The sequence below is a fragment of the Panthera tigris genome, chromosome C1 (genome assembly GCF_018350195.1).
Source record: "Panthera tigris isolate Pti1 chromosome C1, P.tigris_Pti1_mat1.1, whole genome shotgun sequence".
Classification (NCBI taxonomy): Eukaryota; Metazoa; Chordata; class Mammalia; order Carnivora; family Felidae; genus Panthera; species Panthera tigris.
The window spans coordinates 105,489,954-105,517,881 of record NC_056667.1 but is presented as its reverse complement, the minus strand read 5'-3'; the positions used below and the strand labels follow the sequence as shown (position 1 = coordinate 105,517,881).

The window sequence follows — 27,928 nt, the reverse complement described above, 5'->3', positions numbered from 1 at the left end:
TCCTCCAAACATCCTCACGGCCTCTCAACCTCCACACCTCTGGCACTCCCAGGTGCTTTCGGGCACGAAGGAGAGACCACAGAGATGTCACTCTGGCTGCAGAATATTTATTGTGCACCTCTAATGGGCCAGGCACCACAGAAGGCTCTGGGAATAGCAAGGTCAACGAGACAGACACAGTCCCTTCCTCCACAGAGTTTACCGACCGGCAGGAAAGCGTCATTTCACGGATAGTGACACAATGATAGCAGTTAGGGAACAACGTGGTGAGTGTCAGGAAATCAAATACAAGGTGCCGAGTGTCAGCATGAGGGGAGGGGAGAGGGGCATGTACAGCTTCTCCAACTGGAAACTTGAGGGATGAGGGGAAGTTGGCTACACTGACTAGGGTGTCAGGGAAGAGCATTCTGAGAGAAGAGAGAAGGAAGAGCTTGGGGAACTCCCAGAGGCAGTGAGAAGCCCAGCACTTCTGAGGACCTGAAGGGCATAGAGCAAAGAGAGGGGTGTGTGCAGGATGGTCCCACCTTCTGCTCAGACATCAGGTTCAGGAGAAAGGAATGGGGTGGGATAGGGCCAGTGATGGGGTGGTGTTCCTGGTGCCCATGGTCTTCAACTTTTGGCCCCGACCCTTCTCTTCTCTTTCCAGAGCTGCTGGCCGCAAAGAAGACCCACAGCTGTGAGTAGAGGGTTGGGGCAGCACCTGGTGCTGGGTGTGGAGAGATGGCAGGAGCTCAGCGAGGCTCCGGAGCTGGCCCAGAGACAGAGGAGCCAGGCAGAGGTGGCATCTAGGGAAACAGGGAGATGGGGAGCCGGGGGTGGGGTGTGAAGAAACCTCAAGATCAGGGTGATGGGAGGTCAGGAGGAAGCCTGTGGAGTCAGAGGGAGCACCACAGGCTGAAGGAGAGAGGGATTAGAAGAGAACTGTGGGAGAAGAAGAGGAGGGGTGCTGGACAGAGGCACAGGAGCTGGCAGCGGGAGGGAGGGAGACAGAGCAGGGGGAGGCAGGGGTGGCCTTTGGGACTCGGGGAGCCTGCACCAGGCTTTGCGACAGCTGAGCCACATTTGGTGTTCATCTTGGTGGTTAACACATCCTGAGGTGTGAACAAGCCAGGCAGTGCAGAGCTGGAGAGCAGGAAAACCTTCACCTCTGTAGGAAACATGACACACAGGGACACTCTGGACCCCGAAAGACTGAGGCCACAGCATGTAGGAAGGCTAGAGCTCAGGAAGGACTTCCCAATGGACACTGGTGGGGAAGCATCCCCTCTAGGGACCTCTCAGCACATGGGATCTAACCCCTTAGTTTGTAGAGGCCATTCCCCCAGAAAATGCACCCATCCAATCTCAGTCCCAAAGCTTATATCCCATCAGGGCCAGGCGCGCCCTTAACCGCCTGAGGGTACTCTGGGAAAGGCCTCCTCCAGAAGCACAGGTCCCCGCATTAATGAGAACCACTCTGGCGCAAGAGAGACCACCTGCCTTTCTCCATGGCGCTCCCCTGGATTGCCTACCAGTTCCTCCTGAGAGCTCACTGACCTCGCTCCGGCTGCCAAGATTGCCTAGAGCCTCCCTGTTCCAAGCAGGGACATCTCAGAGGGCAACAGCGTCCCCTCGTCCTTGAGCTGGGCGGACAGGCGCTGGGGGGCTATCCAGGATGCTGCGTCCTCCTGGGTGGGGGGTTGCTTGGCTCAGCACAATCCAGATCGGTGCCTCGCCTGCCCCTAGCCACAGGGCCCCACGGAAATGCTGAGCAGGGCCCTGGGAGGAAAGCAGGTCAAGGAGTGACGTGCTCAAGAACCGGGGGATGGGAACCAGGGACCATATGTGGGTGGGGGGGGGGGGAAGAAGGGGGACTTTCGGAGCAGCTGGAACTGGAGGAGCCTATACTCCATCCCGACCTTAACCTCTTACCACAGAAACCTTGACCAAGACCACGCCCCCTTCCCCTCTCCCAACCCCACTGGGCCTGTGCAACCAAGCCCTCGCCCCCACCCCAGAGTGTCCTATGAGAAGCCAGGGTGACAGGCCTTCCGTGCATGTGCATTCTGCTGCCCCGAGAGCCAGAGGAAGGCCAGCAGGGAAAGGTACTGTGCTGGGGAGCTATTAGAGGCCCGGCAAGACCAGAGACCTCTTAGAGGATCAGAGAATCCGGAAGAGATGAGGGACTCCCCCAGGCCGAGAGCCTCAGAAAAATAGGTTCTGAACTGAGACAACCCAAGGAGGAGATCCAGGACAGTCCCAAGAAGGGAGGAGCCCAGGAGGGACTCCCAGACCAAGAGAGGGCCTAATCACTAAAGGGCCCTGAAGAGGGAACCCTCAGGCCCAGGTACCCCACAGAGCAGATCTGAGGCTGAGCGGGACCCTCAGAAGGACCCCCAGGCCAATAAACTCTAGCCTCAAGTGCCAGGAAACCTCCCAAGCTGAGACATCCTCAAGAGCTAGAGGATGAACCAGAGAAGCTCTCCCATTCCTCAGGTGGGATCTGGGGCCAAACTGCCTGAGTTTGAATACTGACCCCACCACTAACTAGCTGTGTGACCTTGGGCAAGTTACTTAACCTCTCTGTGTCTCACTTTCTTCAAAATGGGGATAATGGTGCCTACTTCATAAAGTATTTTGTGAGTATTAGATAATCCGCATAAGAAATTAATAACCGTTTCTGGCACATAGTAAACATTATTATTGTTTTATTACCACCACCACCACCATCATCATCATCATTGTCGTTGCCAACATTATCTGCATTCCAGTTTCAGTAGTTTTGGTCCTGAGGAAATAACCCTACCTGCGGATAATGGATATTTGTCTGATGATTATTACTGCTGCTATTATCTTTAGTCCCTAGCCAAGGGCATATGCCATGTCTGGAGGGAGGTCATGAGCATGGCGGGTGGGGTGGTGGGGCGGCCTCTCAGACTGCACCCCACTGGGTGGCAGTTGACAGTCCACAGGGTCTCTGGTGGCACCAGCCACTGCCCCCCCGGGGGCAGACATCCTGTGACTTACCTCTAGAAACATCCCTGTCCCTGGAGTCGCCTGGCAAAGAGGGTCAGGCTGTGGTCCTCAGCGGGAGGGGGAGTAGGAACCTGGCCCCAGGCTCCCGTGAGCTCCATTCTGGCTCCCCAGCCAGAACTACCTTGACGGGTGGAAACAGCTTTTACCGCGTGTGGCTGTCGCATGTGGTTTTGGAATTTTCCAACGCCCCCTGCAATTGGCTGCCCCGCCCCTCACACCCTGCCCCAGGCCCAGATTGGCCACGTTCGGCGCCTGTCATCCTACTCGCTGCACCCCAGAGCGGGTGGGGATGGAGTGGGGGGGTTGTCACTCGGCCACCTGTGTGGTGGTGGCTTCAACCCCCCTGGCCCAGAAGAACTGAGAGGGAGCTAGGTGAGGAGCTACAGGCTGAAGCTCGGCAGAGAGGGCCTCACCCCCAACCCAGCTGCCAGCTGTGCCCCATCCCCGGACCACCCCCCACTGAGGACAGAAAGCCAAGGCAGCAAAGCCCAAGGCTCAATCATGAGAAGTAAGTGAATGGGGCCACCTGGGAGTGGGGAAGCCTAGATGCCACTGTCATCCCTGGGCCTCTGGAACAGAGAGGTGTCTTGGGAACAGCATGAGCAAAGCTGAGGGCTCTTCCCCCCACCACAGGGTGTGTCCCAGTCAAGGCCAAGTTCTGTTGGGAGATGGGTGGAGTAGCTGTGGAGTCTCACTCCCCAGGCAATTTTCTTAGGGCAGGGTAATAGAGGGGGCTGTGGAGGACCACATATGTCATGAGCCCTGGAAAGGGTCTGCAGGAGTGTCTGAGGTGCTCTGCCCCGCGTTTAACAAGAAAGGACTGAGCCCCAGGGAGGCCAGTGCTTCACCCAGATCACACGGCTGCAGCAGAGGGAGGTTGGTGACTGACAGGCACACTCTCCCACTGCAGTAACTCCCTCCATGCCGCCAACCTGCCTCAGAGTGGGCTCAAAGAGGAGCCAGAGGGGTTGCTGTGCCCTGAAGCAGCAGGACAGGGAGAGGAGAGCCAGATCGGCAGATAGAGAGGGTCAGAACCCAACATCCAGGTCTCAGCATGTGTGTGTGTGTGTGTGTGTGTGTGTGTGTGTGTGTGTCCCCAGTTTCCGTCATTCATTTGATGAGGGGGGATCAGGCAGGGGAGACAGAGCAGAAAGCCTTCAGTTTCACCCCTTCCTGGTGTGAAGCCATGGGCCAACAGCTTGCGGGCAGATGTGTACAGTCCCTGTGCCTTCTAGCAGAGCAAGCACAAGTAAATCAGACAATCCCTCTGTTCACGTCAGGAAAGCTGGAGGGCCTCTCAGAGCACAGGGCAAATGAGGAAAAGGGAAGCCCCATGTCCCTGTGGCCTGAGGCCTGAGGCAGGCCCAGCCTCAACCTGGGGTCTTCCCACAAACCACAGAAGGGAGGCCATATTGGGTCCTGGAAAGACCCATGGGCTGAGAATCTAAAGACCAGATTCTGATGCCAGCTCTGTCACCAACTAGCCACGTAGTCTTAAACAAGTCACTGGGCTCTGGTCTCCTCATAAGCAAAATAAGAGCTAAATTTAAAAACAAAACTAACTCTGGAGAGGGTCCCAGTTCGAGGACCCACGACCAAGGAGAGAGCCCTGGTCCCCAAGGTGAGCACCCCCAAAGCTAGTGAAGGCATCTCAACTCTCCCAGGACATAGAGAGGCCATAGAAGAGAAGGAGCTTGGGACAGAGATTCCAGTGTGGGTGTATGAGCTGGGATGGGTCAGGAGGGGCAAGGAAAAAAGCCAAAGATTTCCACAGGAAAAGGGGCCCTTTGGAGCTTCAGTTTCCTTCTAGCTTCTTCCGACTAGCAGCAAAAGTTAGCAAACCAGTCTTCCCAGAAATGGTCCCCAGTCAGCAAATCCACCCTGGGAAGCAAGGATTGGGTGTGTTTCAGAGCCTGGCAGAAGAACAGGAGTCCCCAGGACTGGAGGAGGGAGCCACTAGGCAGTTCTACATAATTTCCCCCCAACAGCTCCATCCAGTCTGGTAGATAAGAGAAGGGGGTCCCCTCCGATCTGGGGGTAGATGCCACTAGTCCTTCTCACCTGGACATCTCTGGGTATCTCATAGCCCCAGGTTACCTGGCTGCCCCCATCCCCGCCCACACACACACCTAGTGAGTGCCAGCCACCTCTGCGCTCTCTGACTATAGCCAGGGAGAGTCTACACACTGGGGGCTGGGGACTATGACACACCCAGAGACTGAGGGGCAGACAAACAAGGAGCAGAAACATACCAGGAAATAGAGAGAGGTGCAGAGGCCAAACCCAAAGGACAGAGTCATGAAATACTTGGGGAAAGAATGATGCCCTGATGGAGCTGTAAGTGGAGAACTACCACCCAAACAGCACCGCGTGAAGCCCGACACAGAGCTGGAGCGCAGACAATGGAAAGGCACACAGACACAGGGAGAGATGGGGAGGAAAGAGGACAGGCTGCAGAGAGGAGACGCTGAGTACTGAGTGGGTCTAGGAAGGCAGGAAGGGGGAGGCATGGATTTTATGGAGGTTCTGGAAGGGTGATAGGGGCTCCCTGCCATGGCGAGCTGCAGCTAAGCAAAGAGGAAATGTCCATTAGCCAGAAAGACTCCCAGCCAGCCAGAGGGATGGTGGCCCTAGTCATCTCTCTCTGAGGGCACGGCCAGTGTGGAGGCAATAGGCATGAGCTCCCCCCACCAACCATTGAGTGTGCATGGGGCAGTAGGGGGAAGGGGAAGGGGAGGTATGAGGTCGCATGCCAGTCTTTGCTGTGCCCTGATCTTTCCAAGTCTGGTCATGATAATGAGGAGCCGTGGGCCAGAAGTAGTCCAGGTCCCCAAGGGTGCCACAGCTATTATCCTGGGAGCCCTGGACCACCTGAAGACTTTACAAAGGGCCCCCTCCTTCCCTGCATCACCCCAGAACCTTTGCCTTTTCTTCTCTTCCCGTCCCTAACTGGAATCCCAAACACCCCTAGCCCAAGGTCCTAGAGGCCGCGGCGCTACAGCCTGTCCCATCACACTGAAGCAGTATTGCTGCCCTCCTGGGGGCCCCCTCATCTCCCCTGCCTCTGTGCCCCTGACTCAGACAGGGAACAGGGACTTTCCCATGCTAAGAGCCCTCTAAGGAAGGCAGCTCTGGGGTCTCCTCTTGTCCTCCACGGCCAGTCCTGAGATCTAATCTCTACTCTTCCTGCTACTGTAATGCTGTCCTGGGACTCTGGGCTCAGAAAAGATGGGGATGTGTGTTCGGGGCAGGGTTGGTTACAGGGCAGAGCGTCAGCACCCCAGCCAGAGTCTCTCTGGGTTCCTGGTCTCCTGGAACAGCAGAGCCCTGTGGAAAGGACGCACAAGGCTGGCGGCAGGGAAGGCCGCTGACTGTGTCTTGGGGCTCCCACTCCTCAGAGCTTCCTCCTGGTGATTCATCCCCTCCCCCCATTCACTGGTTGTTTTCACTCAATTCTTTTGTTTCCCCTCCTTTCTCCTGTCCCAGACTGCGGGGGTGGCGGGGGCACCCAGAGGGGTTTCAGGTGGCTGGCTGTCTTTCGTGGCTTTTCAGAACCCCAGACTCTCCCTCGCCCACCTGAGTTTTAGCTTCACTACTTTCTCAGCCCTGGGATCTGGGTGTATCAGCAGAAAACCCTCGCCCTACCTCGGGAGCAGTGTTCAGCAGATAGAAGTGCTTCTCTCCTGGCCCCCGCCACCCCTCCCCCTCCCGCTCCCCTGTGGGGGCACACACCAAAGTGGTTTCCAGCTTTGCAGAAGCTGCGGGAAGGAGAGCTGAGAAAGGAGGGAGGCTGGTGACAGGCTGGGGTACACTGGGACCCCTGGCCAGAGCTGTGGTCTCCATAGGGGTGGGGGTGGGGGAGCTAAGCTAAGAAAAGAGGTGCATTCCTCTTTCCTGTCCACTCATTCATCCCTGCAGAGGCCTACTACGTTGTATGAAAGCCAGCCCACACCCCCAGAGGAGCTCTGTTGGGTCAGGCGAGCTGGCCTTGGACACCTTGGCCCCAAGACATGAATACAGGCAGGAGGAGGTGGCACGGCAGATGAAGAGCAGGGAGCGAGGGGACCATGTCCCTGGGTGTCCTTACACCAGTCATGAGTCCCGGCTTTAGTTCCCCGGGGGGTCATCTCTGAATTCTGTTCCCAGCCCACCTTTCCTCTGTGGCCAGTAACCTTGTCCCGTATCCCATTTCCTTGGTTCACTTGGGCATCTCATCCTTACAGGGTGTATAGCTTAATGGTTGGGGACATGGGTTACAGAATTACAGAGACCTGGGTTCAAATGTCAGATCTGCCACTTCAGGCTGTGTGACCTTAGTCAAGCCACTTACTCCCTCCTTGACTGTTTTCTCATGTGTAAAATGGGGACAGTACAAGCAATGCCTGGTCCCTAGGGTTGTTGTAATCATTAATGAAACACGTATGCAAAGCCTGGCACCAAGGAAAATTCAGCCACGGCTTATGTCTATCATTATCATTGCCCTTGAACCCCTGTCGGCTGGAGAAACGGGTAGAGAAAGAGAAGGAAGGCCCATCTGGAGACTGACAAAGCACCAGGAGAAGATAAAGACCCCAGGGTGCCTCTGGTTGCATCCACTCTACCAGGGCTGGTGGGGCAGCAGAGGGGGGGGTGGGGGAGTGGTTCTGGGGTTTGAGGGGAGAGATCCCCCTGGGCTAGAGCCCCTCCTTCGCTCCTACCACTTCCTCTCTGTGGCATAGGGCACCTGGACAAGACCCAGGGCTGGCTTCCTAAGAGCCAGGCTCTGGATGCATTCAGAGAGCGCTATCAATGAATCTCACAGCTGTGGGAAGGGTGAGATTAGAGGGGTTGGAGGGAGGGAAAGACCACCTCCTCGCTACCGGATTTCCCCCAGAGCAGAGCAGAGGTGCACACAGCAAGCTCCCTGGGGATGCTTCAGTCTCTGAAGCAATCGAGAAGGGGTTCATTTTCTTTTCCCAGTGTCCTATCAGAATGCAGCTTTAGAGGCCTCACAGGCTGAGGAGAATAAATGAAAATGAGCTGGGGGAAAGACGGCCAACCCCACCCTTGTCCCCCAGGGAGGAGCAGCCCTGCACAAAAGCTTCAAGAGGGACTAAATTCTTGCTACTCAAAAGTACAGACTGAGGACCAGCAAGCTTGGGCACCAAGCAGAGCTTGTCCATATGCAGGATCTGGGCCCTCAGACCTGAGCAGGGACCTGCTCACAAAATTTTCACAAGATCCCTTGGTGGGGGCTAGAGCCATGTAATCACTAGCTGATTTCAGGAGCGTTTGTAAGTGGACACCTCTCTCTCCTGGGAGTGAGAGGGTTTCCTTTGATGGGCCCTGGGAGAGAGCAGCAGTGAGGTGCAAAGATCTTCCTGAAGCAGCGGGGGCCGCAGGGGCTGGCCTAGACAGTCCTGACCTTTGCTTGGTTCAAGTTCCTGGCACCATCAGGCCCTTAGACGCTAAGTTCCTGGCAGGCCAGGCTCCAGGGCAACCGTTTGAGTAATCCCGTGATTACTCAGCTCCCCCTCCCCAACCTGGGTTCCCATCACCTGCTGCTGCAGGCAAGGGCTCGGGGGTAGGTTGTGAAGGTGAGGGGTGCGGGGTGCTTTCAGCTCCTGTTCACCTCACTGCCACCTCTGCCGGTTCTTCCCGTTCTCTCCCCACTCTCTCCACTCCCCGCCTCCACAAGTCCCCCTCGCGTGCAACGGGACTTTCTCTTTGAGGTTTCAAGCAGATGGCACTGAAAGGGGTACAGGTGGCAGGGGAAGGAGGGAGCAGGGAGAGCAGGGGCCTGGTGGTGCAGAAAGGGCCAGGGGCAGGGCACTGGGGGCAGAACATCGGTGTGGGTCTTTCTGTGTTTCTGCACCTGCATCTCCAGCTCAGGTTCTAAGTCTCTGTTGTCTGTTAGTCCTGAACCTCTTGGTCTCTCTAGCTCAGAAGCTACAAGAGTCTGAGCCTCCCAGCTCGGAACTTCTGACTCTGTGTTCATTCTCACTGTGTACCTCTGTCTTGGGACTGTGGTTGGGGAGCCCTGAGGAGTGGCTGGCCTGGTGGCTGGGGTCTAAACTCCAGCGTCCCCCTCAAGAATAGGTATTTGTGAAGGGCATCCATGGCTGGCCACATCAGCCTATGAGAACAATAAGGTCTTGGTTATAGTGCCACGAGGCTCCTGGGGCCAGGACCAGCAGTGGGTCAGGCATAGGGCAGGGAGATGTGTCTGGGTCACCTGTGTGGTTGGTGCACACACGCACACGGATGTGGCTCTTGGAGAAGGGAAGAGGCAGGGAGGCCTGTGGTTGACTGCTGGGCTGGAGTCCGAGTTCCCACTGTGGCTTGGCCTAATCTCCCTGCCGCTTACTTTTTTGGGTGACCCAAGGTGGTTTCTCCCCTCTCTGGGCTGAGGGCCACTACAGAGGGAGACCCACACTGTTGAAGGGGAAGGTGTTGACACAAGCACAGACTCCATGGGGCACAGGTGTTTCCATCAGGCCTCAAATGCCCACTGGCCTTCTTCACCTTTGGCCCTGCTCTGTAGTAACAGCATATGTAGAGTTTTGCCTCTTACACAGTGCTTCCCACAGGTAATGTCATTGCGCCTGCGAAACTACCTACAATCCCCCCATGGACAAACAGTGTTATTTGTACCCCGGCCTCACTGGCAAGGGAACTGAGGCCTAGAGAATCTAAGTGACTTGACATGCAGTGTCTCCATGTTTTCTGTCCCTTTTCCAGCTACCAATCCCCCGTCTTGTTCTCTCTTCCCCTCCACGAATTCCAATCTACTCCTAATTTACTGGAAAGAATCTGAAAGGCTCACTTTCCGTCACCACCCCCCCCACGGTGATCACAGCCTCCTGCGTGGGGTTTGGGCAGTCGGATGGGGGCTGGGGTGGGGAAGAGAACGGACTTCTCACGGAGGGGTTTCAGATACTCATGGGCCCAGTCCCCCATGAGGAGGCGGCTGCTTACTCTGACTCAGCTCAAAGCTGGCTTGAGGGGACGGTGGTGTAAAGGCGCCCACTTCACATTGGGAGGCCCTACGCATATGCGTGACCAGGGCCCAGGCCAGAGCCAGAGGTAAGCTCACTGGAATATAGGTTTGCCCTATAGACAAGCTGCTGCTTCCACTGACCCTCAGAGTAGGACACGGATGGGGGACACGTCACCCATGAGCAGGGGCTGCAGTCCTAGACCACTTTTCTGGTCTGCTCCACCCCAGCCTCCCTGCTCAAAGGGGAGGCAGCAGGACACCAAAGGCACACAAGAGACCCCTGTCCCTTGGGAGGGACGGAGTCCCCCTGACATAGTGGGAATCCCAACTCCCCTTCAACGACGAGCTGGGAGAAGGCCAACTGCTGGTCCCTGAAATTCAGGAGAGAGCTGTGGGCATTGACGGGGCCAGGGCAAAGGAGAGAAGAATCTGGAGCCAGGTATAGGTCAGGGACCCTGTGGCCCAGAGAACAAACACTAACACGCCAACGTGCAGGTGAGACTGCTGGCTCAAGCAGACATGCCCACTGGCTCACAATTATGTGTACCTTCCGTGTGTACACACACCCTCAAACATGCCCACTGGTGTGTGTACCCCAAAAGCCATGTACACAGAACAGCATAATGGAAAGCAGGGGAGCTAGGATGTAGACCCGGCCCTGGGGCAAACTTACCTCATCTGGTCTATTCCCTCACCTGTAAAGGAAAGGAAAAAGTTTAAATGAGATGGTCCCTAGTCCCAGCCAAAGTTAGCATTCATGACGTGTGGGCATACAATGGGACCCAGAGGCCCTCGTGCACACGTAAACATCCACACTCTCATGTACTGATACACACAGAGCTGCCCACTCTCTGCTCCGGGGCCAGGAGCCTCAGCACCCTGTTTGATTCTCTCCCTGGGTCCCCGGCATCTGACAGACCTGGCTTGTTGAACCCTCTCCTGGGCTCTAACTCACTTCTCCATACCCCCTGGGCCCTACTCTGTGGACCCTGTCTGCTTGGCCCCGGGGTCTCTGCTCAACCCACCCCTGAGCCTTCACTGCCTTGCCAAGGATGGCTGGCATCTGTACCTGGTCCCCAGTGCCTCCCGGCTGGTTCACCACATCTCCCCCCCCACCCCGCCCCCATGCTTCACACTCTTCCCATGGAAGCAGAGCCCTGGTGGGGGAGAGGGGCCTAGAGGAAGCCCCCTGCGCGGGAAGCAGGTGTTGTAAAGCAGCGAGGACTCTTAGGTCCCCAGGCGGGAGGGAGGCAACTGGAGCTTTTCCACTTGAAGGGCTGAGCAGGTGGCCTCTCGGCAGCTGCATTCTTGCCCCCTTGGGGCTGCAACAGCCCCCGGCTGCCCCACCAAACCAAACACAGCCCCCCTAGGCCTGTTGTGGAGCAGTGTTTGGCACTTTTTTCCTTCCTTCCATCTTGCAAGAGGGGAACAAGCTGGAGAAGGGTGAGTGAGGGGGCAGGAGGCAGATAAGGCTCCTGGGCTGACCTCCCGTTCTTTCTTTCTTCCAGCACAAATTGAAGTGATTCCTTGCAAAATTTGTGGGGACAGGTCATCTGGGATCCACTACGGGGTTATCACCTGTGAGGGGTGCAAGGTGAGCATGTGCGCGCGTACGGTCTCTTCCGAGGTGAGGAGAAGGGGTTCTGTGGCCTTTATTCCGGGATGGTCTACTGAAGCAGCTAGGGAGCTGCTTGGGAGGTGCCTTACCTGGGAGGCCCTGTGCACAGGAAGGCCTTGTCCTGAGCTGGGAACATGATGGCAGGGCAAACTGTCATCATGCTAAAACATGGAGGAGAGAAAACTGATGGGGGGTCGAATCTGGGAAAGCTGGGGCCAGAGCCGGGGCTGGAAGCACTGGGGACTGAGCTGGGCCTGGCCAGGAAAGACAGCCAAGGTCTCCTCGCCTGCCTTCCCCAGGGTTTCTTCCGCCGGAGCCAGCAGTGTAACGTGGTCTACTCCTGCACCCGCCAGCAGAACTGCCCCATCGACCGTACCAGCCGAAACCGGTGCCAGCACTGCCGGCTGCAGAAATGCCTGGCACTGGGCATGTCCCGAGATGGTGAGGCCAAGCAGGGAGCCCCCTGGGGTTTCCCTGGAGTCTCCAAAGAGGCAGCCTGGCCTGCTGTGCTAGGCAGAGGTTACCCTGTAGAAACGTCCTTCTGTGGGGCATGGGCTGGCCATGCACAACGGGGGTGCCCGGTGGGGTAGGCCCACCACCCTCACCAAAGGACTTTGCCGTCCCCAGTTTTAGGGTCTGCTAGAACAGTCCTCCATTCCCCAACATCCCCGACTCCTCCCTTTCCTCTTCCTGTGATGGATTCTCCTCAGTCCCCTCACCTGTGGCCCAGAAACCATCCAGCTTCCACATCCTCCCTGCTGCCCTGCTGCCCCATGGCTCCAGTACTAGCTCATCTCCCTTCCTGGTCCACCAGCCCTATGATAGGACACAGGATGGTGGCTAGGAAGGGAGCCAGAGTGGGCCTGAGAACAACCCAGAAGTCATGAGCGTGGGGAGGGCTGCTGTCCCTGGTGCTTTCTCGTGTCCTCGCCCCCGCCTCAGCACAGCCCCCCATCACCACCCAGAGGGAGCCCAGGGAGGGGCTGGGGGAGGCATGAGGTGATGAGGAGCCAGAAAGAGTCTGTCAGCACTTTTCAGCGCCCAAAATAACAAAGTGAAAGGAAACACGCTGGGGTGCAAAGGGGCAGGCGGGGCGAGGGGCTGTGCCCCCACACCTGGGAGGGGTGTGCGGGGGGGAGTGAAAAGGCAGGAAAGAGAGAGCAGAAGAGGATGTTCAGAAACAAGCCGCGGAGCCTGGGTTGGGCTGTGGTGAGTATCTAGGTCACCAGGGAGCCTGCAGGCCTGACCACAGGGAGACCTGTGTTTTCAGCTCTCCTCTTCCTCCGACCCTCCTAGACAGGCGAGGTGACCCCAATACAGCTCGAGGCCCCCGACATGACCACCCCCAGCCCCAGCATCAGGAGGCCAGAGTCCTCAGTCCAGATTCATGCCATTAGCAGAAGCCAGTTTCCAGCCGGGAGAGTTTGCCTGGGAGACCAAAACGCCTGGGCTGGACTGGCCCTGCAGCAAACACCTAAGAGGTGGCAGGGGTCTCAAGCAACAGTGGGGGCCCCCGAGGAAGCTGTGCTCGGTGCCGGCTATTTAGGGGACAGCAAGTGAATTTTTAATGATCAAAATGCATGTTGGTGCCGCCCAGCACCCAAGTCCTCCTGCCTTGAACGCTCTTGGTCCCCGACCTCTTTCAGCTGTCAAGTTTGGCCGCATGTCCAAGAAGCAGAGGGACAGCCTGCATGCCGAGGTGCAGAAACAACTACAGCGGCAGCAACAGCAGCAGCGGGGACAAGTGGCCAAGACCCCGCCAGCGGGGGGCCAGGGAGCAGATGCCCTCGCGTGCCCCGTGGGGCTCCCAGATGGGCAGCTGCCCCTGGGCTCTTCGCCTGACCTGCCTGAGGCCTCAGCCTGCCCCCCCGGCCTTCTGAGAGCCCCAGGCTCTGGGCCCTCCTGCCCCAGCAGCCTGGCCAAGGCGGGGCCCAACGGGGCCTCATACCACCTGGGACACAGCCCCGAGCGGGGCAAGGCCGAGGCCAGAGACGGCTTCTATGGCACAGGCAGCCAGCTGCCCCCTGACACATGTAGGCTTCATTTCGAGGACCCCAGGCATCCTGGGCTTGAGGAACCAGGACAGGGCCCAGACAGCTACTGCAGCCCCAGCTTCCACAGCACCCCAGAGGTGCCCTATGCCTCCCTGACAGAGACTGGTGAGCAGCTGGGAGGTGGAGAGGGCAGGGACCATGAGGGAGGGGCTTCCAAGAGAGGGGCCTGAGCCAGCACTCCATGTACACCGAACCTGAGCCCAAGGGAGCCAAGGGGTCGAAGGGGGGCGGGAGGCAGAGCAGGGGTAGGCCAGGCCAGGAGTGCCCTTTGTGTGGGTAGGGTGGCAGCTGGCTGACAGAGCCTGTGCCTTCTTCCTCTGGCCCCAGAGCACCTGGTGCAGAACGTTTGTAAGTCCTACCGAGAGACATGTCAGCTGCGACTGGAGGACCTGCTACGACAGCGCCCTAACATCTTCTCCCGGGAGGAGGTGGCTGGCTACCAGAGGAAGGTGAGGCCAGGAGAGCCCACGGGAAGGGGGGACATCCCGCCTCCACTGGGGGAGTGCAGAGATGGCCACCTGCACAGGCGAGCGGGCTGGAGCAACGCACAAGGGTGTTCCCACTTTGAAACATGGGGTGTGCGTGCGTGCGTGTGTGTGTGTGTGTGTGTGCATGTGTCTAGCCAATGGATGAGAGCTTTTCCCTGGCCCCTGCTGGTTAACATTTTGCCTGCCCTTCATCCTACTGCCTCCAGCACCCACACCTTGGCGTACAGACCTCGGCATACTCTCCTTCCTCGTCCTCTGATGGTAACAGTAGTCAGAACCCTGATGTTACACACCCCTTCTCTGCCGGGCGCTGTGCTGGATGCTTCACATAAATTATCTTCCATTCTTACGACAGCCACCTGGGAGCCTGGCATTTATTTCGGTTCTTAGCAGACCGGGAAACTGGGCTCAGAGAGGTTCACAGACTTTTCCTGGGCCACAAAGTCGTGGAGCCAAAGGCACGTTCGGATCCACTGGGCTGCAAAGTTTACACTCTTTCGCATCACACTCTCACAATACCACCTGTTCTAAAAATACTTGTTTGTCATTCAGCCTTCACTTCTCCAGGTTATCAAGACCTTTGGGTGTGTCTTTTTGGGAGAGGGGTCAGTGTGTCCTTCTCACCCCTACAAAATGCAAACTCTTTGAGGGCAAAGCTGCATCTCAGATGGGTTTTGTTTCCCCATGGACAGCTAACCGGGTGCCAGCTGCTGGTGGGGGCTCAGTGAGTGCAACCACGTGACAGGCATTGAACCCAAGTGTGCATCTGGGCTGAGAATAGGCTAAAATGCCGGAGTGGACAGTGTGGAAGTTCTGAACCTCACTCCTGATGTTTATCAGTCCGGGCTCCCGGGGGCTTGGGAGGGTGACAGGGTCATAAACCGGGCTACAGTGGGACCTCCTCCTTCCTTGCAGTCAATGTGGGAGATGTGGGAACGCTGTGCCCACCGCCTCACTGAGGCCATTCAGTACGTGGTGGAGTTCGCTAAGAGGCTCTCAGGCTTTATGGAGCTCTGCCAGAATGACCAGATTGTGCTTCTCAAAGCAGGTGCCCAGGGAGGGTGGGCAGGCCTGGGGGGAGGGGGACAGAGCTGGCTTCCTGCTTCGCTTGACTCCTGCCTGCATGTCCCTGCCCTCTCCAGGAGCAATGGAAGTGGTCCTGGTCAGGATGTGCCGGGCCTACAACGCTGACAACCACACAGTCTTTTTCGAAGGCAAATACGGAGGCACGGAGCTGTTCCGAGCCTTGGGTGAGGGGCAGGGGGAAATGGAGAGGGAGGGGTGGGATGGCAAGCCCCCTAGAGGTTCAAGAACCAGGGTATCCTCTTTTCAGGTCAGATCACCCCCTCTGCTCCAAACATCAAGAGGGTGGGTGTCCCCGGGCACCGTGGCCTCGTTCACCCGGCAAATCCTTTGGTTTTCCGTCCCTTAGGCTGTGGGGAGCTCATCAGCTCCATCTTTGACTTCTCCCGCTCCCTGAGCACATTGCGCTTTACTGAGGATGAGATTGCTCTCTACACAGCCCTCGTGCTCATCAACGCCAGTGAGTGTTGCTGGGCCTGCCTGGGGGACATTCGGGTGGCAGGGGGGCAAGGGATAGTGAAGGGTCTGGACCTTCAAATGTGGTTAAGTCTGGAAAACTGCTTTAAAGAGCAGAATGAAGGAGGAGCCTGAGAGAGGGAAACGGCTCCCAAGGTGGAGTTGGGACAAGTGGGGGGCCAGGGAGCCGTGGGGATGAAAGGAAGTGAGCCACATCCCAGAGAGAAATTAGCTGGCCTGTGAGCTCACGCCAGAGTGTCCAGTGTGACCATGACCACACACTGTGATCACCCAGAAGCTCTAAAAATGATTCTTCTCCAGGCTCCACTCCTAGAGACTCTAAGGTCATTGATCTGGGGTGCAGCCTGTAGTATCAGGATTTTTAACAGCCTCCCACAGGTGATTGTCGTGTGCCACCAAATCTGAGAATCACTGCTCTGCGTGAGCTAATTTTAAAACTTTTTTTTATGTTTATTCATTTTTAAAAGACAGAGAGAGACAGAGCACAAGTAGGGGTGGGGTGGAGAGAGAGGGGACACAGAATCTGAAGCAGGCTCTGGGCTCCGAGCTGTCAGCATGGAGCCCGACGCAGGGGCTTGAACTCACGAACCGGAAGATCATGACCTGAGCTGAAGTCGGATGTTCAACCAACTGAGCCACCCAGGCACCCCATGCGTGAGCTAATTTTAAGACTGTGTGCCATCACAATGGAACTCTGGACACCCTCCCCACTGGAATGGGGCGGGCTGGGCTGAGCCAGGGAATGCTAAGTATTTGGAGAACCTGGGCTAATGAGCTGAGCTACTAACCTGAGTTTGCAGATGAAGACGATCTGTTGTCTGGCTCTGCCAATGAGCAGAGACCTAATCATTTGAACTAGAAATAAAGACTTAAAAGATGACTTCTGGTGGGGTGCCTGGGTGGCTCAGTGAGTTAAGCATTCGACTTTGGCTCAGGTCATGATCTCGCGGTCTGTGCGTTCGAGCCCCACGTTGGGCTCTGTGCTGACAGCTCAGAGCCCGGAGCCTCCTTCCGATTCTGTGTCTTCCTCTCTCTCTGCCCCTCCCTAAGTCACGCTCTGTCTCTCTCAACAATAAATTAACATTTAGAAAAAAAAAAAGATGACTTCTGGCTATCTGATGGAGCCAGGGCAAAAGGTGCTTTGTCTGTTGAAGTTAGCCACCAATTGATGCAGAGGCCTTGATGCTGGCCTAGGAGGCTTCACCAAGGCAATCTCTCATCTGGTCTCAGCCTTGGCCAGGGGGCAGGGCTCTCTTCCATTTCATCCCCCCATAGTGGAATCCCAGCATCGAAAGGGCCATGTGAAATATCGGGGTATCATGGAGAAGGCAGCTTGGGCATCAGGAAATTGGGTGTTCTTATCCGCCTTATCTCTCCCCAGTTTGCCTTGTAGACAGCTAGCCCAGCCCCAGGCCCTAGAGCTCTTCTTTTTAAAAAAAAAAAAAAAATTTTTTAAGATTTATTCATTTTTCAGAGACAGAAAGTGAGTGGGGAAGGGGCAGAGAGAGAGAGGGAGACACAGAATGTGAAGCAGGCTCCAGGCTCTGAGCTGTCAGCACACAGCCCGATGTGGAGCTTGAACTCATGAACTATGAGATCATGACCTGAGCCAAGCCTGACACTTAAATGACTGAGCCACCCAGGCGCCACCCCCCAGCCCCCAGAGCTTTTCATTATCAAGCCAGGACACATGTGCATGTGCACGTGCACTGGAGGCCGTGCTCCAGCACAGATGCCCAACACGACACACCCTGTTGGGGGAATTTGACGTCCATGTTCTTTCTTCTTCTTGCCATGGTGCCGTGCCCTCCTTCAGACCGGCCAGGGCTCCAAGAAAAGAGGAAAGTAGAGCAGCTGCAGCACAACCTGGAGCTGGCTTTCCATCACCATCTCTACAAGACCCACCGCCAAGGTATCCTGGCCAAGGTAGGAGCAGTCCCCAAGGTGGAAGAGGTCAGGCCTGGCACGAGATCTGGGACCCTGGGGCTCTGTGGGGACAGAGTGCCATATGGTGTTAGAGAGCTTGCAGCAGCAGCACGGAAACCAAGGGGACAAGCAATCGCTTCCATTTGCGTACAGATGGAACATGAGAGAGCCTGGAATTGGGGGGCGAGGCCTCCAGGAATCAGTTCAGTTTAATATAGCCATCGCTTACCTAGCACCTGTTTGTGCAAGGCACCATGGAATGGAAAGCTACAGAGAAGTGATCCTTGCCCCCACTGAGGGTTCGTAGTGCAGTAGGAAGAGGCTCGTACTGGTACTCTGGTACAGAGTAGCATATGGTACGTGATAACAATAGTAGTACGATTAACAAGGTGCTGTCACAGACATGCTGTCATCCTCAGGGCAACTCAGTAATAGGACAGGTATTCAAATATCCCTTTAGCGGTGAGGAGACTTAAGCGACTTGCCGACGTTTGCATGATTGGCGAGTAATAAATACAAGATTGAATCCCAGTGCTCTCCCACTGTGTCCCCGCGCCCCTGATGGGTTCCTTCGGTAAGAGATATTGGGGAAATGTTATAAGCATAGAATAGGGATTAAAAATAATCTGGGGTAAAAAGAGTGGGTCATCAATGATTCCTAGGGAAGGTGGCATTTAAGGTAGGCCATGAAGTATGACAGATTTTAACAGACATTCATGGTGGTAGGACAGGCATGCCAGGCTACGGGAACAATATCAGCAAAAATAAGGAGGCAAAATAGTACATATATGGGGAATAGCTCATAGTACATTTTGACTGAAGCATAAGATTGGGAGCTGGCACTGACTGATGAGGGCAGGGAAGTAGCAGAAGACAAGAAGAAGCTGGAAATCAGGTCAGGTAGCAAATCAGAGAGGACTTTGAGTGCCATATTAAGGAGTGAAGGCTTTATTTCCAGGCAATGGAGAGCCACGAGGGCTGGAGGAATGATATCATCAGAGCTATTATTTAGGCAATTTAATTTGGAACCAGTGTAAAAGAACCTTTTATGTAATCATTCAAGCAATGGACCCTTGCTATGTGCCAGGCACAGTGAGTGCTAGGTGCCAAGGATACAGAAATGACTTACACAACAGTCTAGGCCCTAAAGAACTTCAAGTCCGGTTGGACAGCCTGGAAGGAGAGACTGACTGGACCGTGGGGGGGGGGGGGGGCAGCTGGAAAGCAGGTCTGACTCCACCTTCAGAATCACCCCCTCCACCATCACCCCCCACCTCCCCCAGCTATCAGTTCTCACTTGGCCTGTTACAGTGGCCCCTGCTCCTCCCTCCTCTGCCCTGCAGTAGCCACACAGCATAAGTCTCAGCCCTCCTATAGCCACCCATCCTGCTGAGACTCACCTGTAGGGTCTGTCATGGCTGACTGGCCTCATGTACAATAAGACCCTGAATTTTTCTCACCTCCTCTCCTCTCCCTGCCCTCTCAGTCGCCTCCCGGCTATTCCTTTAACACATCACACACAGTTGCACCTCAGGCTTTTTGTATCTGCTGTTCCTGCTGCCTAGAAGGTTCCTCCCCTAGTTTTCCAAATGGCTTGCCCCATCCCTCCATTCTGGAGAGGTTTTCTGATGCAAAAAGCCCTCCACCCCACCCTGCATTACTGCTCTTTAAGAAATTCTCAGGCATATTATATTTTCTGGCTCCCTCACTAGAATATGCATTTAATAAAGCCAGATATTTTATTCTACCTTATTTTATCCATTGATCTATCCCCACACCCCATCACAGTGCCTAGCTGAGTAGGTTCTCAACAAACATTTATTAAATGGAAGGATGGATGGATGGATGGATGGAAGGAAGGAAGGAAGGAAGGAAGGAAGGAAGGAAGGAAGGAAGGTTGGAAGGATGGATGGATGGATGGATGGATGGATGGAAGGAAGGATGGAAGGATGGATGGATGGATGGATGGAAGGATGGATGGAAGGATGGATGGATGGAGGTACTGTGACAGTCCAGGCAAACTCAAAGTAAAGCAGTGGAAATGAAAAAAGAATGAATCTAAAAGATATCAAGGGATCCATGTTGCCTGGTCCTCTCTGACTGCCCCTTTGCTAGGAAACTAAGATGGTGGTTGGAGAGGAGGTGGGAGCTGGAGAGCTGGAGAGCGGTCTTTTCAAGCCTACTTTGGTTATACAGGAAGCTGCAGAAGATGAATGGTTTTCTTGGCCTTTCTTCAATAAGGTCTCCCTGCCTCTGTCTCCTCCTGGGTCTCTAGGAGAGACCCTCCAACTGAGTATTGGTAGCGTTGGGTACCTGCTTCAAAACTAGTTCAAATAGTTACTGAGCAACTGTCATGTGCCAAGCACTATGATAGGAACAAAAGGTACAGAGAGAGAGGCAGACAGGGAGAGAACCTACCTAAGGAGATTAGACCTAGGGTGGGAAGGCAGACAAATGAGACCATTTTCCTACAATCAGGTTTAAGTGCTACTACACAGAGAGAAGCCCAAAGGAAATGCCCTTAATCCAGGGAGGGGTAGTCAGGGAAATATTCCCAGAGGCGGTGACACTTGAAAGTGAGGAAGAATTAGCCAAGCAAAGAACTGGAAAGGCATTCCACATGAGAACAGCATCAATGAAGGCCAGTGATAGTACATAACAGAGTCGCAGGATCCAACCATCCTAAGAGCAGAAAGTGGGAGTTGGAGCACTTACCAGGTGAGTAGCGGGAATGTGATTGGGGGTTCACTCAGAAAACACACACCTGTCCTGCAGCAGCCCTCGCTTGTCTCCGGCTTCCTGAACACATACTTCCCCCGTGATGGGATCGAATCTGGCCACCCCTCCGATGCCAAGTGCAGAGGGGAAAGCAAGGAGGGTTGCCCTAGCCCGGGAGGGCTGAGAGGACATCTTGGCTCTGGGGAGGAGGCTGGCGTACTGACCCTCCCCCCCTGTTAACCCATGTCCAGCTGCCACCCAAGGGGAAGCTTCGGAGCCTGTGTAGCCAGCACGTGGAAAAGCTGCAAACCTTCCAGCATCTGCACCCCATCGTGGTCCAGGCTGCTTTCCCTCCACTCTACAAGGAACTCTTCAGCACTGAAATTGAGTCACCTGAAGGGCTGTCCGAGTGACCCAGAGGAGGGACTGCTTTTCCCTTCTCTGGAGCCCGCTGGCCCTCGCCCCAGCCCTCCTCCTACCCTCACCTTTTTCTTTCCTATGCTCTGAGAAGGTGGACCCTGCCTGTTCTTTGGGGGTGAGCGATTGCTCAGACTGGCTTTCTGCCCACAGGCTTGCCCAGCGGTGGGCCAAGAGCCAGAGAGGGTAGGGATGAAGGAACACCATCTCCAGCCTCAGCTTGGTCGCGTCTCCTTCACCATGACTCTTCACCCCCAGCTTCTGAGAGGCCTAGGGTGGCACATAGGGACCTCTAGGAGGACCACAGTGTCCTCAGGACACCAGGGGGATCCAGGACACCCTGGATGAATGGAACTCAACTCTGGGCTCAGAAGCTAAGAACAGGACTTTAAAATACCTCATTGCATTTCCCTGTGGGCTTTGGCTGGGGAGGTATGTCAAGCTCAGAGACTGGCAGCTGGAGCCCAGAAGGACCTGTATATAACATGAACACAGATCTTTAGATTTTCTGCCTTCCCTCTTCCTCTCAGCTCAGCAAGGAAGTGGTTGGACATGCTTCCCTTTACCCAGGGTCTAAAAAAAAACTGGATATGTGGAGGGTAAGGATGAGATGGGGGTAAGGGGCTGGGATAATCTTTTACGGGATTTTATGGGATTTTTAGGGATAAGGTACAATGGAGGCCAAGAGCATCATAGATTGAGTTAGAACTCAAACCTCTTATGTGCACTTTAGAAATAGACTTTAGGGGTCAACACAAACTTGATGAGAGACACACACCCACGCACAGGTGAAACACATACTCACAAACTCAACCTGCAATTATGCACCTCTGCAGTACATTTAATCTGACACAGTCCCTGTCTTCCTTGAGGTCACAGCTCAGAGGTGCATAGTGGCCTCAGGAAAAGAGTCCCAACCCTGAGGGACCCCAGAACATTTTCATGGTGGTCCAGTCCACCAACCTTAGACCCAGATGTCTTCTAGCACAAGAAACCCCAGGAGAAGAAGAGATAGATGGCTGGACACTGGTCAGTCAGATGGTCCCAGACAGACATTGGAGGAGTCCTGCTGTCATTATGGAGAAAGGAAACAGACACAATCTCTTCACTCTGTGACGGGGCACTACTGACTCTAGCAGGGAGGAGACCAGGGAACAGGGCAGACACCTGCCTCTCAGGCTGCCCCAAAACTTCTCTTGCTTGGCTTTACAAATAGCTATGAGCCATCCTGTGAGGGATAAACAGCAGGTGATGCGGGGGAGGGGGTTGTATTGCTCTCAGGGGAGGGTTTAATAGGCTAGACATAAATCCTAACTTGTGCTATTCTTTATAAAATGATTTTAAAGGCCAGGGGCATGTGTGGTGGGGGCCGGGAGGGGGGAGGGTCTTAAATCAGACCACCGACCAGCTGCTCTCTCCTGTCTCATTCCTGTGTGGAGACCCAGGTTTTCAGCCCAGCAACCCATGAGCATCAAAAGGATCGCAGCCCCCACTCTGAGCAGCCCCCAGGGAGGCTTGGGAGTTGCTCCTCAGAAACCCCCACAGGAGTCTCAAACTAAGCTCCACAGCAGATGTTCTGGATAGAGAACTTTCTCCACAAAATGATACCCATGGGGGGCATTTAGATTGAAAGGCCGCATCTGGGAGAGGAAGGTGCTTGTCCCTGAGCTCCCCAGAGGGCAGTCAGCATGTCCACCAGAGACCCTTTCGGAGCTGCTGGCTGCCTCCACTTCCTGACCCCTCCTAGACCCCAAAGTCTCCATCTGCGCTCCCTCCCCTTCTCCATCCTGTAGTGGCGCTTGCTGCAGCCCTCCCTGGTTGCTTTATTTATTTATTTTGCACCAACAGGGTTGCTGCAGACTCATTCTCGCCTGGTTTAAAAAGAGAGAGAGGAAAAAAAAAAAAAGGAGAAATGCTTTCTGGCTCTTTTCTCTACCTCGGTCTTGGCAGCAGCGGCCACAGCAGCAACAGCAGCCCCAGCGGGCAGGCGGGCGGGAGGGCGGCGGGGCAGCGGGCAGTGAGGGAAGTGAGGCCCGGCGGCCCGGGGAGCAGCTTGAATGGGACGGCCCCCAGCCCTGGACAGAGGCAGTGTCCAACTTGATGCCGCCCTCCAGCTTCTCCGGTAAGTGCCCCCACCTCCTGTCCCAAAGCTGCAGCTGTCCTTCTCTACAATATTCTCAGAGACAAGGCCAGACCAGCGTCCCTTTCATGCTAGAGGGTTTGCGCTCCTCCTGCCCCTCCCCCCTGCACCACCCCACCCCACCCCACCCCAACCAGCCATTGATCCTGGCCCCACCGGACTTTGATGGGAAAACTAAAATGTCCCAGACACCTCTATGGGGAAGGACTCTAAAGAGACCTCCCTCCGTCTCCCCAGGGCTTCCTCTACCTCTGGGAAGGGTTTCTCCACAATCAGTATGGAAATTCCAGAAATCTTTCCCCTAAGAGCCCCCTCCCCACGCAAGTCCCCATGTCTCCAGTCAGGTCTGCTTTAAAGGTTCATATGTGTCTCTGGATTGCCACATAGAGACAAGAAGAAGAAAGCTTCCTACTCCTTGAAGGGTTGATGCCCAAGACCCCACCCCATCTAAAGAAAGAAGTGGTTCTGACACCCATTTCTTCCGGCAAAGTGGCTGGAAGCCAGTCTTGTAGCCATGGAGACTGGCGAGGGAAGTTTGGGATTAAATTAGCCACGTTATAAATAAAGAAAAGGGGTTGTCCCTAGGTCCCCCAGCCCCTAGGCCAGCGGGCTTTGGGGACTAAGAGGAAACTGACAGAAGGGGGAGGGAGGGAAGCTGGGTTACATGCTTCAGCGCACTTTTGCTGAGTGCAGAGCACAAAGGAGGAGCAGTAGCTGCAGCAGTAGTGATAAAGAGCTAGCTGTCGAGTGGACTTCCCAGAACAGTCGTAGGGACGAGGGAGACTGGGACACGTCTGTCCCTGGAGAACTCTCAGCATGCCAGAGACACCTGCCAGGTCGGTCTAGGGACAAGAGGAGCCTGGTCAGCTGCCTTTGCCTGCCCCGCACCATTCTCTCTCCTCCCAAGCCTCAGGATGGTGTCCTACATCCCTCTGCTCTCCGGGCCTCTTTGCTCTCTGGTTTCCTGCTACTACAGCGGGAGAGGTGCCAGAACAACTCTTCTAGAGGAGGGGTGCAGATCCTCACTCCAATCAGGATCCAGGGATGTGATCCCCCCTCCCCGACCCCGCAATGGGAAGAAGTCACACCACCTCGTAAAGTTCCACGTGGGAGAAAATGGGGTGTGTGACAGAAAGCTGACCCTTCAGGGCACAGACAGCCTGAAGCCCCAAAGGCCATCTGGATCTGCAGCTAGAAAGAAACCCAGGCATCCTGCCTCCCAGGGAGCATCACTTACCTCTTGGTCCCAACACCTCCCCTCCATGGTTCAATGCCCTGCTGACATTTAACACGGTGAGGTGAGAGTGAGTTCACCACCTATGGGGCCCCTTCTCCTCTGTCACCTCGACCAGTCCCCAGTGGCCATGATACCTGCCATTATCCTGATTCTGCCCAGGCCCTTGGTTCCCAGAAACCCACTTGCAGTCTACATGCTTTGCACACAGCCTGTGCCCAGAGATCAGCTGTGCCAGCCAAGGGCTCCCTTGCTCCCCACCCACACCATCTGGCCAGGTGCTGTCTCTCCTCCTTGTCTATGCCTCCCTGGCTCACAGTCTGTCTCTTGTGTATTGTTTGGGGACAAGAGATCTCCCTCAGATTCCCACGTTGGACTAAATCAAAACACTATTGAGGAGGGATGTAACAGGAGCCTGAACCTGAGGACCAAGCAACAACACTCAAAACCCAGGCATCCCTTGGGTCCCTCACACACCACAGTGTCATCTATAGGGGCTGCGCGTAGGGTTCTCATGAGGGACTCGGGTGCCCCCCGGTAGCCTGTGCCATGGCTAACGTGTTGCTTGGCTGTCAGCCACACAGGCATTCAGGGAGATTGGGTCTTGCTAATTCAGGGCCCCAGGCCCTGGGCCAGGCTCCAGAAGGGCAGAGGGGCAGTAGGTGGAGTCCAGGGGCACAGAGCTGAGCATACTTCCCAGCCCTGGAGGACTTCGTCAAGGTGAGGACCGCGCTCCCATCAGAATCCAAGCATGTGATTCCCCCTGAGCTATGGACAGATAGACAAAGCTATGGATAGATAACATGGGAGAACAGGGTGGGCAGAGAGTGGAGGGCAGAGCTTGGGGAGGACAAGTGTCAGGGAGAAGGGACCTGCGGTATTCCTGGATCTCACAGATATAGGAAAATGGGAAGACTCAACGTTACTTCCCTGCTTCCTGTCCATTCACGTACAACTTTCCCGGCTGAAGTCAGGCTTCACTCACGTTCCATGAGCCAGGAGGCACTCGGCCTGTTACCCAGGGCTGGGAGGGAGAGCAAAGCAGAGATTCCCCAGAGAGGAGACCCAGGAGGCCCCCAAGGAGGCAGTCCCCCAGAACTGTTCCTGGGTCTGCCCTACTTGCTGGTGATGCTGACACAGGTAGCTCAATCTCCCTCTCCTCTACGGAGGCCCAGGAGGTCCAGGGTCACCATCGTCTGAAGTCACTTTCCAAACAGGACCATGTCATCATCTATTCCAGGACTGAAGAGGGGAAGGCTATGGGTCCAGCTCCAAAGCAAGCCTGGCCCCCATGGCCCCCTCTCCTGTTCCTGCTCCTCCTGTCTGGAGGCAGTTGTGGTGGGTGCCCTGCCGTGTGTGACTGTGCCTCCCAGCCCCGGGCAGTGCTCTGCCCCCTTCGGCGACTGGAGGCTGTGCCTGGGGGACTCCCGGCGGACACTGAGCTCCTGGACCTGAGTGGAAATCGCCTGTGGGGGCTTCAGCGCGGAATGCTCTCCCGCCTGAGCCTGCTCCAGGAACTGGACCTCAGCTACAACCAGCTGTCCACCCTTGAGCCTGGGGCCTTCTATGGCCTCCAAAGCCTCCTGACCCTGAGGCTGCAGGGCAACCGGCTGCGAATCATGGGGCCTGGGGTCTTTTCAGGCCTGTCTGCCCTCACGCTGCTCGACCTCCGCCTCAACCACATTGTCCTCTTCCTTGACGGAGCCTTTGGGGAGCTGGGCAGCCTCCGGCAGCTGGAGGTGGGGGACAACCACCTGGTGTTCGTGGCTCCAGGGGCGTTGGCAGGGCTGGCCCAGCTGAGCACCCTCACCCTGGAACGCTGCAACCTCAGCACAGTGCCCGGCCTGGCCCTGGCCCGCCTCCCAGCACTAGTGGCCCTGAGGCTTCGAGAACTGGATATTGGGAGGCTGCCAGCTGGGGCACTACGGGGGCTGGGGCAGCTAAAGGAGCTGGAGATCCACTCCTGGCCATCTCTGGGGGCTCTGGAGCCTGGGAGCCTGGCTGGGCTCAATCTTAGCAACCTGGCCATCACCCGCTGCAATCTGAGCGCAGTACCCTGCCAAGCGCTCCGCCACCTGAGCTTCCTCAGGGTCCTGGATCTGTCTCAGAACCCCATCTCAGCCATCCCCGCCCGAAGCCTCAGTCCCCTGGTGCGGCTGCAGGAGCTCCGGCTGGCAAGAGCGTGCCTCACCTCCATCGCTGCCCATGCCTTCCAAGGCCTGACCGCTTTCCACCTCCTGGACGTGGCAGATAATGCCCTTCAGACGCTGGAGGAAACGGCCTTCCCTTCCCCAGACCAACTAGTCACCCTGCGGCTGTCGGGTAACCCCCTGGCATGTGACTGCCGCCTCCTCTGGCTGCTCCGGCTGCGCAGGCGCCTGGACTTCGGCGTGGCACCCCCTGCCTGTGCCAGCCCCCGGCACATGCAGGGCAAGAGCCTGAGGGAGTTCTCAGACATCCTGCCTCCAGGGCACTTCACTTGCCAACCAGCCCTGATCCGAAAGTCTGGGCCGCGATGGGTCATCGCAGAGGAGGGGGGGCAGGCTGTTTTCTCCTGCTCTGGAGACGGAGACCCAGCGCCCACGGTCTCTTGGAGGAGGCCTCAGGGCCCTTGGCTGGGAAGGGCTGGGCGAGTGAGGGTCCTGGAGGATGGGACGCTGGAGATCCGCTCGGTGCAGCTGCAGGACAGAGGGGCCTATGTCTGCGTGGTCAGCAATGTTGCCGGGAATGACTCCCTGAGGACCTGGCTCGAAGTACTCCAAGTTGAACCACCAAATGGCACTCTCTCTGACCCTAACATCACCATGCCAGGGATCCCAAGGCCCTTCTTCCTGGATAGCAGAGGCGTAGCTATGGTGCTAGCAGTTGGCTTCCTCCCCTTCCTCACCTCGGTGACCCTCTGCTTTGGCCTCATTGCCCTCTGGAGCAAGGGCAAAGGCCGGGTCAAACATCACATGACCTTTGACTTTGTGGCACCTCGGCCCTCAGGGGATAAGAACTCCGGGGGTAACCGGGTCACCGCCAAGCTCTTCTGACCTTTACTTCCACATCGGAGCTCCAGCCAAGACAGCTTCGGATACCAAAAGGGAAACAAACCAAGGTTGCTTGAACCAGAACCTAGGCCCACCCCCGCCTGCATTGTGCCAACAGCTAATGACGCCTCTCAAGAAGGTCTGCCTCACCCCTCCTTTTGCAGTTTGAGGATGGGAGCAGAAGCTGTAGACCTGTAGTCAGTCTAGCCCTCCCCGCACCCCCCTCCACCAAGCAGGAAACATCCCCAAGGCTCCAGTCTACTCGTTCACACACACTGACGACACCCTTTAACAACCAGTACCAATTGCCAACCACAGCTACGAGATTATTGCAGAGGTGAGGCTGAGAAGCGCCGCTTGCTTCTCAACCATGCAGTCTACCTCTCTTTTCTGGTCTGTATCCTCCCCAGGAGCAAGGAACTAGGGCCAAGGATCTCAGGCTCAGAAGATGTGAGTGTACAATGCAGGGGGGCGGGGGGGGGGGCAGACTGCACACTGGCTGTGTCTGCATGAGGCCTCCAGCACCTGCCCCATCTGTCACATCATTAAACTTGCTGCCAAAAGGCCATGACAGCAGCAGTCTAAACTAATGTGATATCCGGAGTTTTCTTTACTTCACTCTTTCTCCCCTCTCATTTTTATCAAATCTCTCCCTTCCTACCTTTTCTGCCTGCCCACTGAGCATGTACCCCAGCAGCCTCCCCGACATATAAGCTTAACACCAAAGGAGGCCCAGAGATGTTCTGG

The 27,928-nt window shown here is 56.0% G+C and overlaps 2 protein-coding genes across 3 annotated transcripts; both read left to right on the top strand.

The window, feature by feature from the left end:
• The first annotated feature begins 317 nt into the window (after positions 1-317).
• RORC (RAR related orphan receptor C) lies at positions 318-20,851 on the top strand. 2 transcript variants are annotated; one of them, XM_007088145.3, is made up of 10 exons: positions 318-676; positions 11,503-11,588; positions 11,912-12,053; positions 13,259-13,771; positions 13,994-14,115; positions 15,070-15,202; positions 15,297-15,404; positions 15,587-15,697; positions 17,531-17,640; positions 20,610-20,851. In XM_007088145.3, the coding sequence occupies exons 1-10, from the start codon at positions 580-582 to the stop codon at positions 20,769-20,771; spliced, it is 1,584 nt and encodes a 527-aa protein (XP_007088207.2). In that variant the 5' UTR covers positions 318-579; the 3' UTR covers positions 20,772-20,851. The 2 variants fall into 2 exon arrangements, with proteins under 2 accessions (XP_007088207.2, XP_042850073.1); XM_042994139.1 differs by lacking the exon at positions 20,610-20,851 and having other exon boundaries at positions 17,531-18,105.
• LINGO4 (leucine rich repeat and Ig domain containing 4) lies at positions 17,628-27,912 on the top strand. The gene is made up of 2 exons (XM_042994133.1): positions 17,628-17,640; positions 25,390-27,912. Exon 2 carries the CDS (start codon positions 25,409-25,411, stop codon positions 27,182-27,184), a length of 1,776 nt encoding a protein of 591 aa, XP_042850067.1. The 5' UTR covers positions 17,628-17,640; positions 25,390-25,408; the 3' UTR covers positions 27,185-27,912.
• Positions 27,913-27,928: the final 16 nt, after the last annotated feature.

Bases quoted from the DNA above. Each gene is read 5' to 3' on its own strand.
- LINGO4 (XM_042994133.1), top strand. From the start codon at position 25,409: ATGGGTCCAGCTCCAAAGCAAGCCTGGCCCCCATGGCCCCCTCTCCTG.
- RORC (XM_042994139.1), top strand. From the start codon at position 580: ATGGGGTGGTGTTCCTGGTGCCCATGGTCTTCAACTTTTGGCCCCGAC. The intron at 11,589-11,911 runs GTGAGCATGTGC...TGCCTTCCCCAG, and splicing joins TCACCTGTGAGGGGTGCAAG to GGTTTCTTCCGCCGGAGCCA. The intron at 15,698-17,530 runs GTGAGTGTTGCT...GCCCTCCTTCAG, and splicing joins CCTCGTGCTCATCAACGCCA to ACCGGCCAGGGCTCCAAGAA.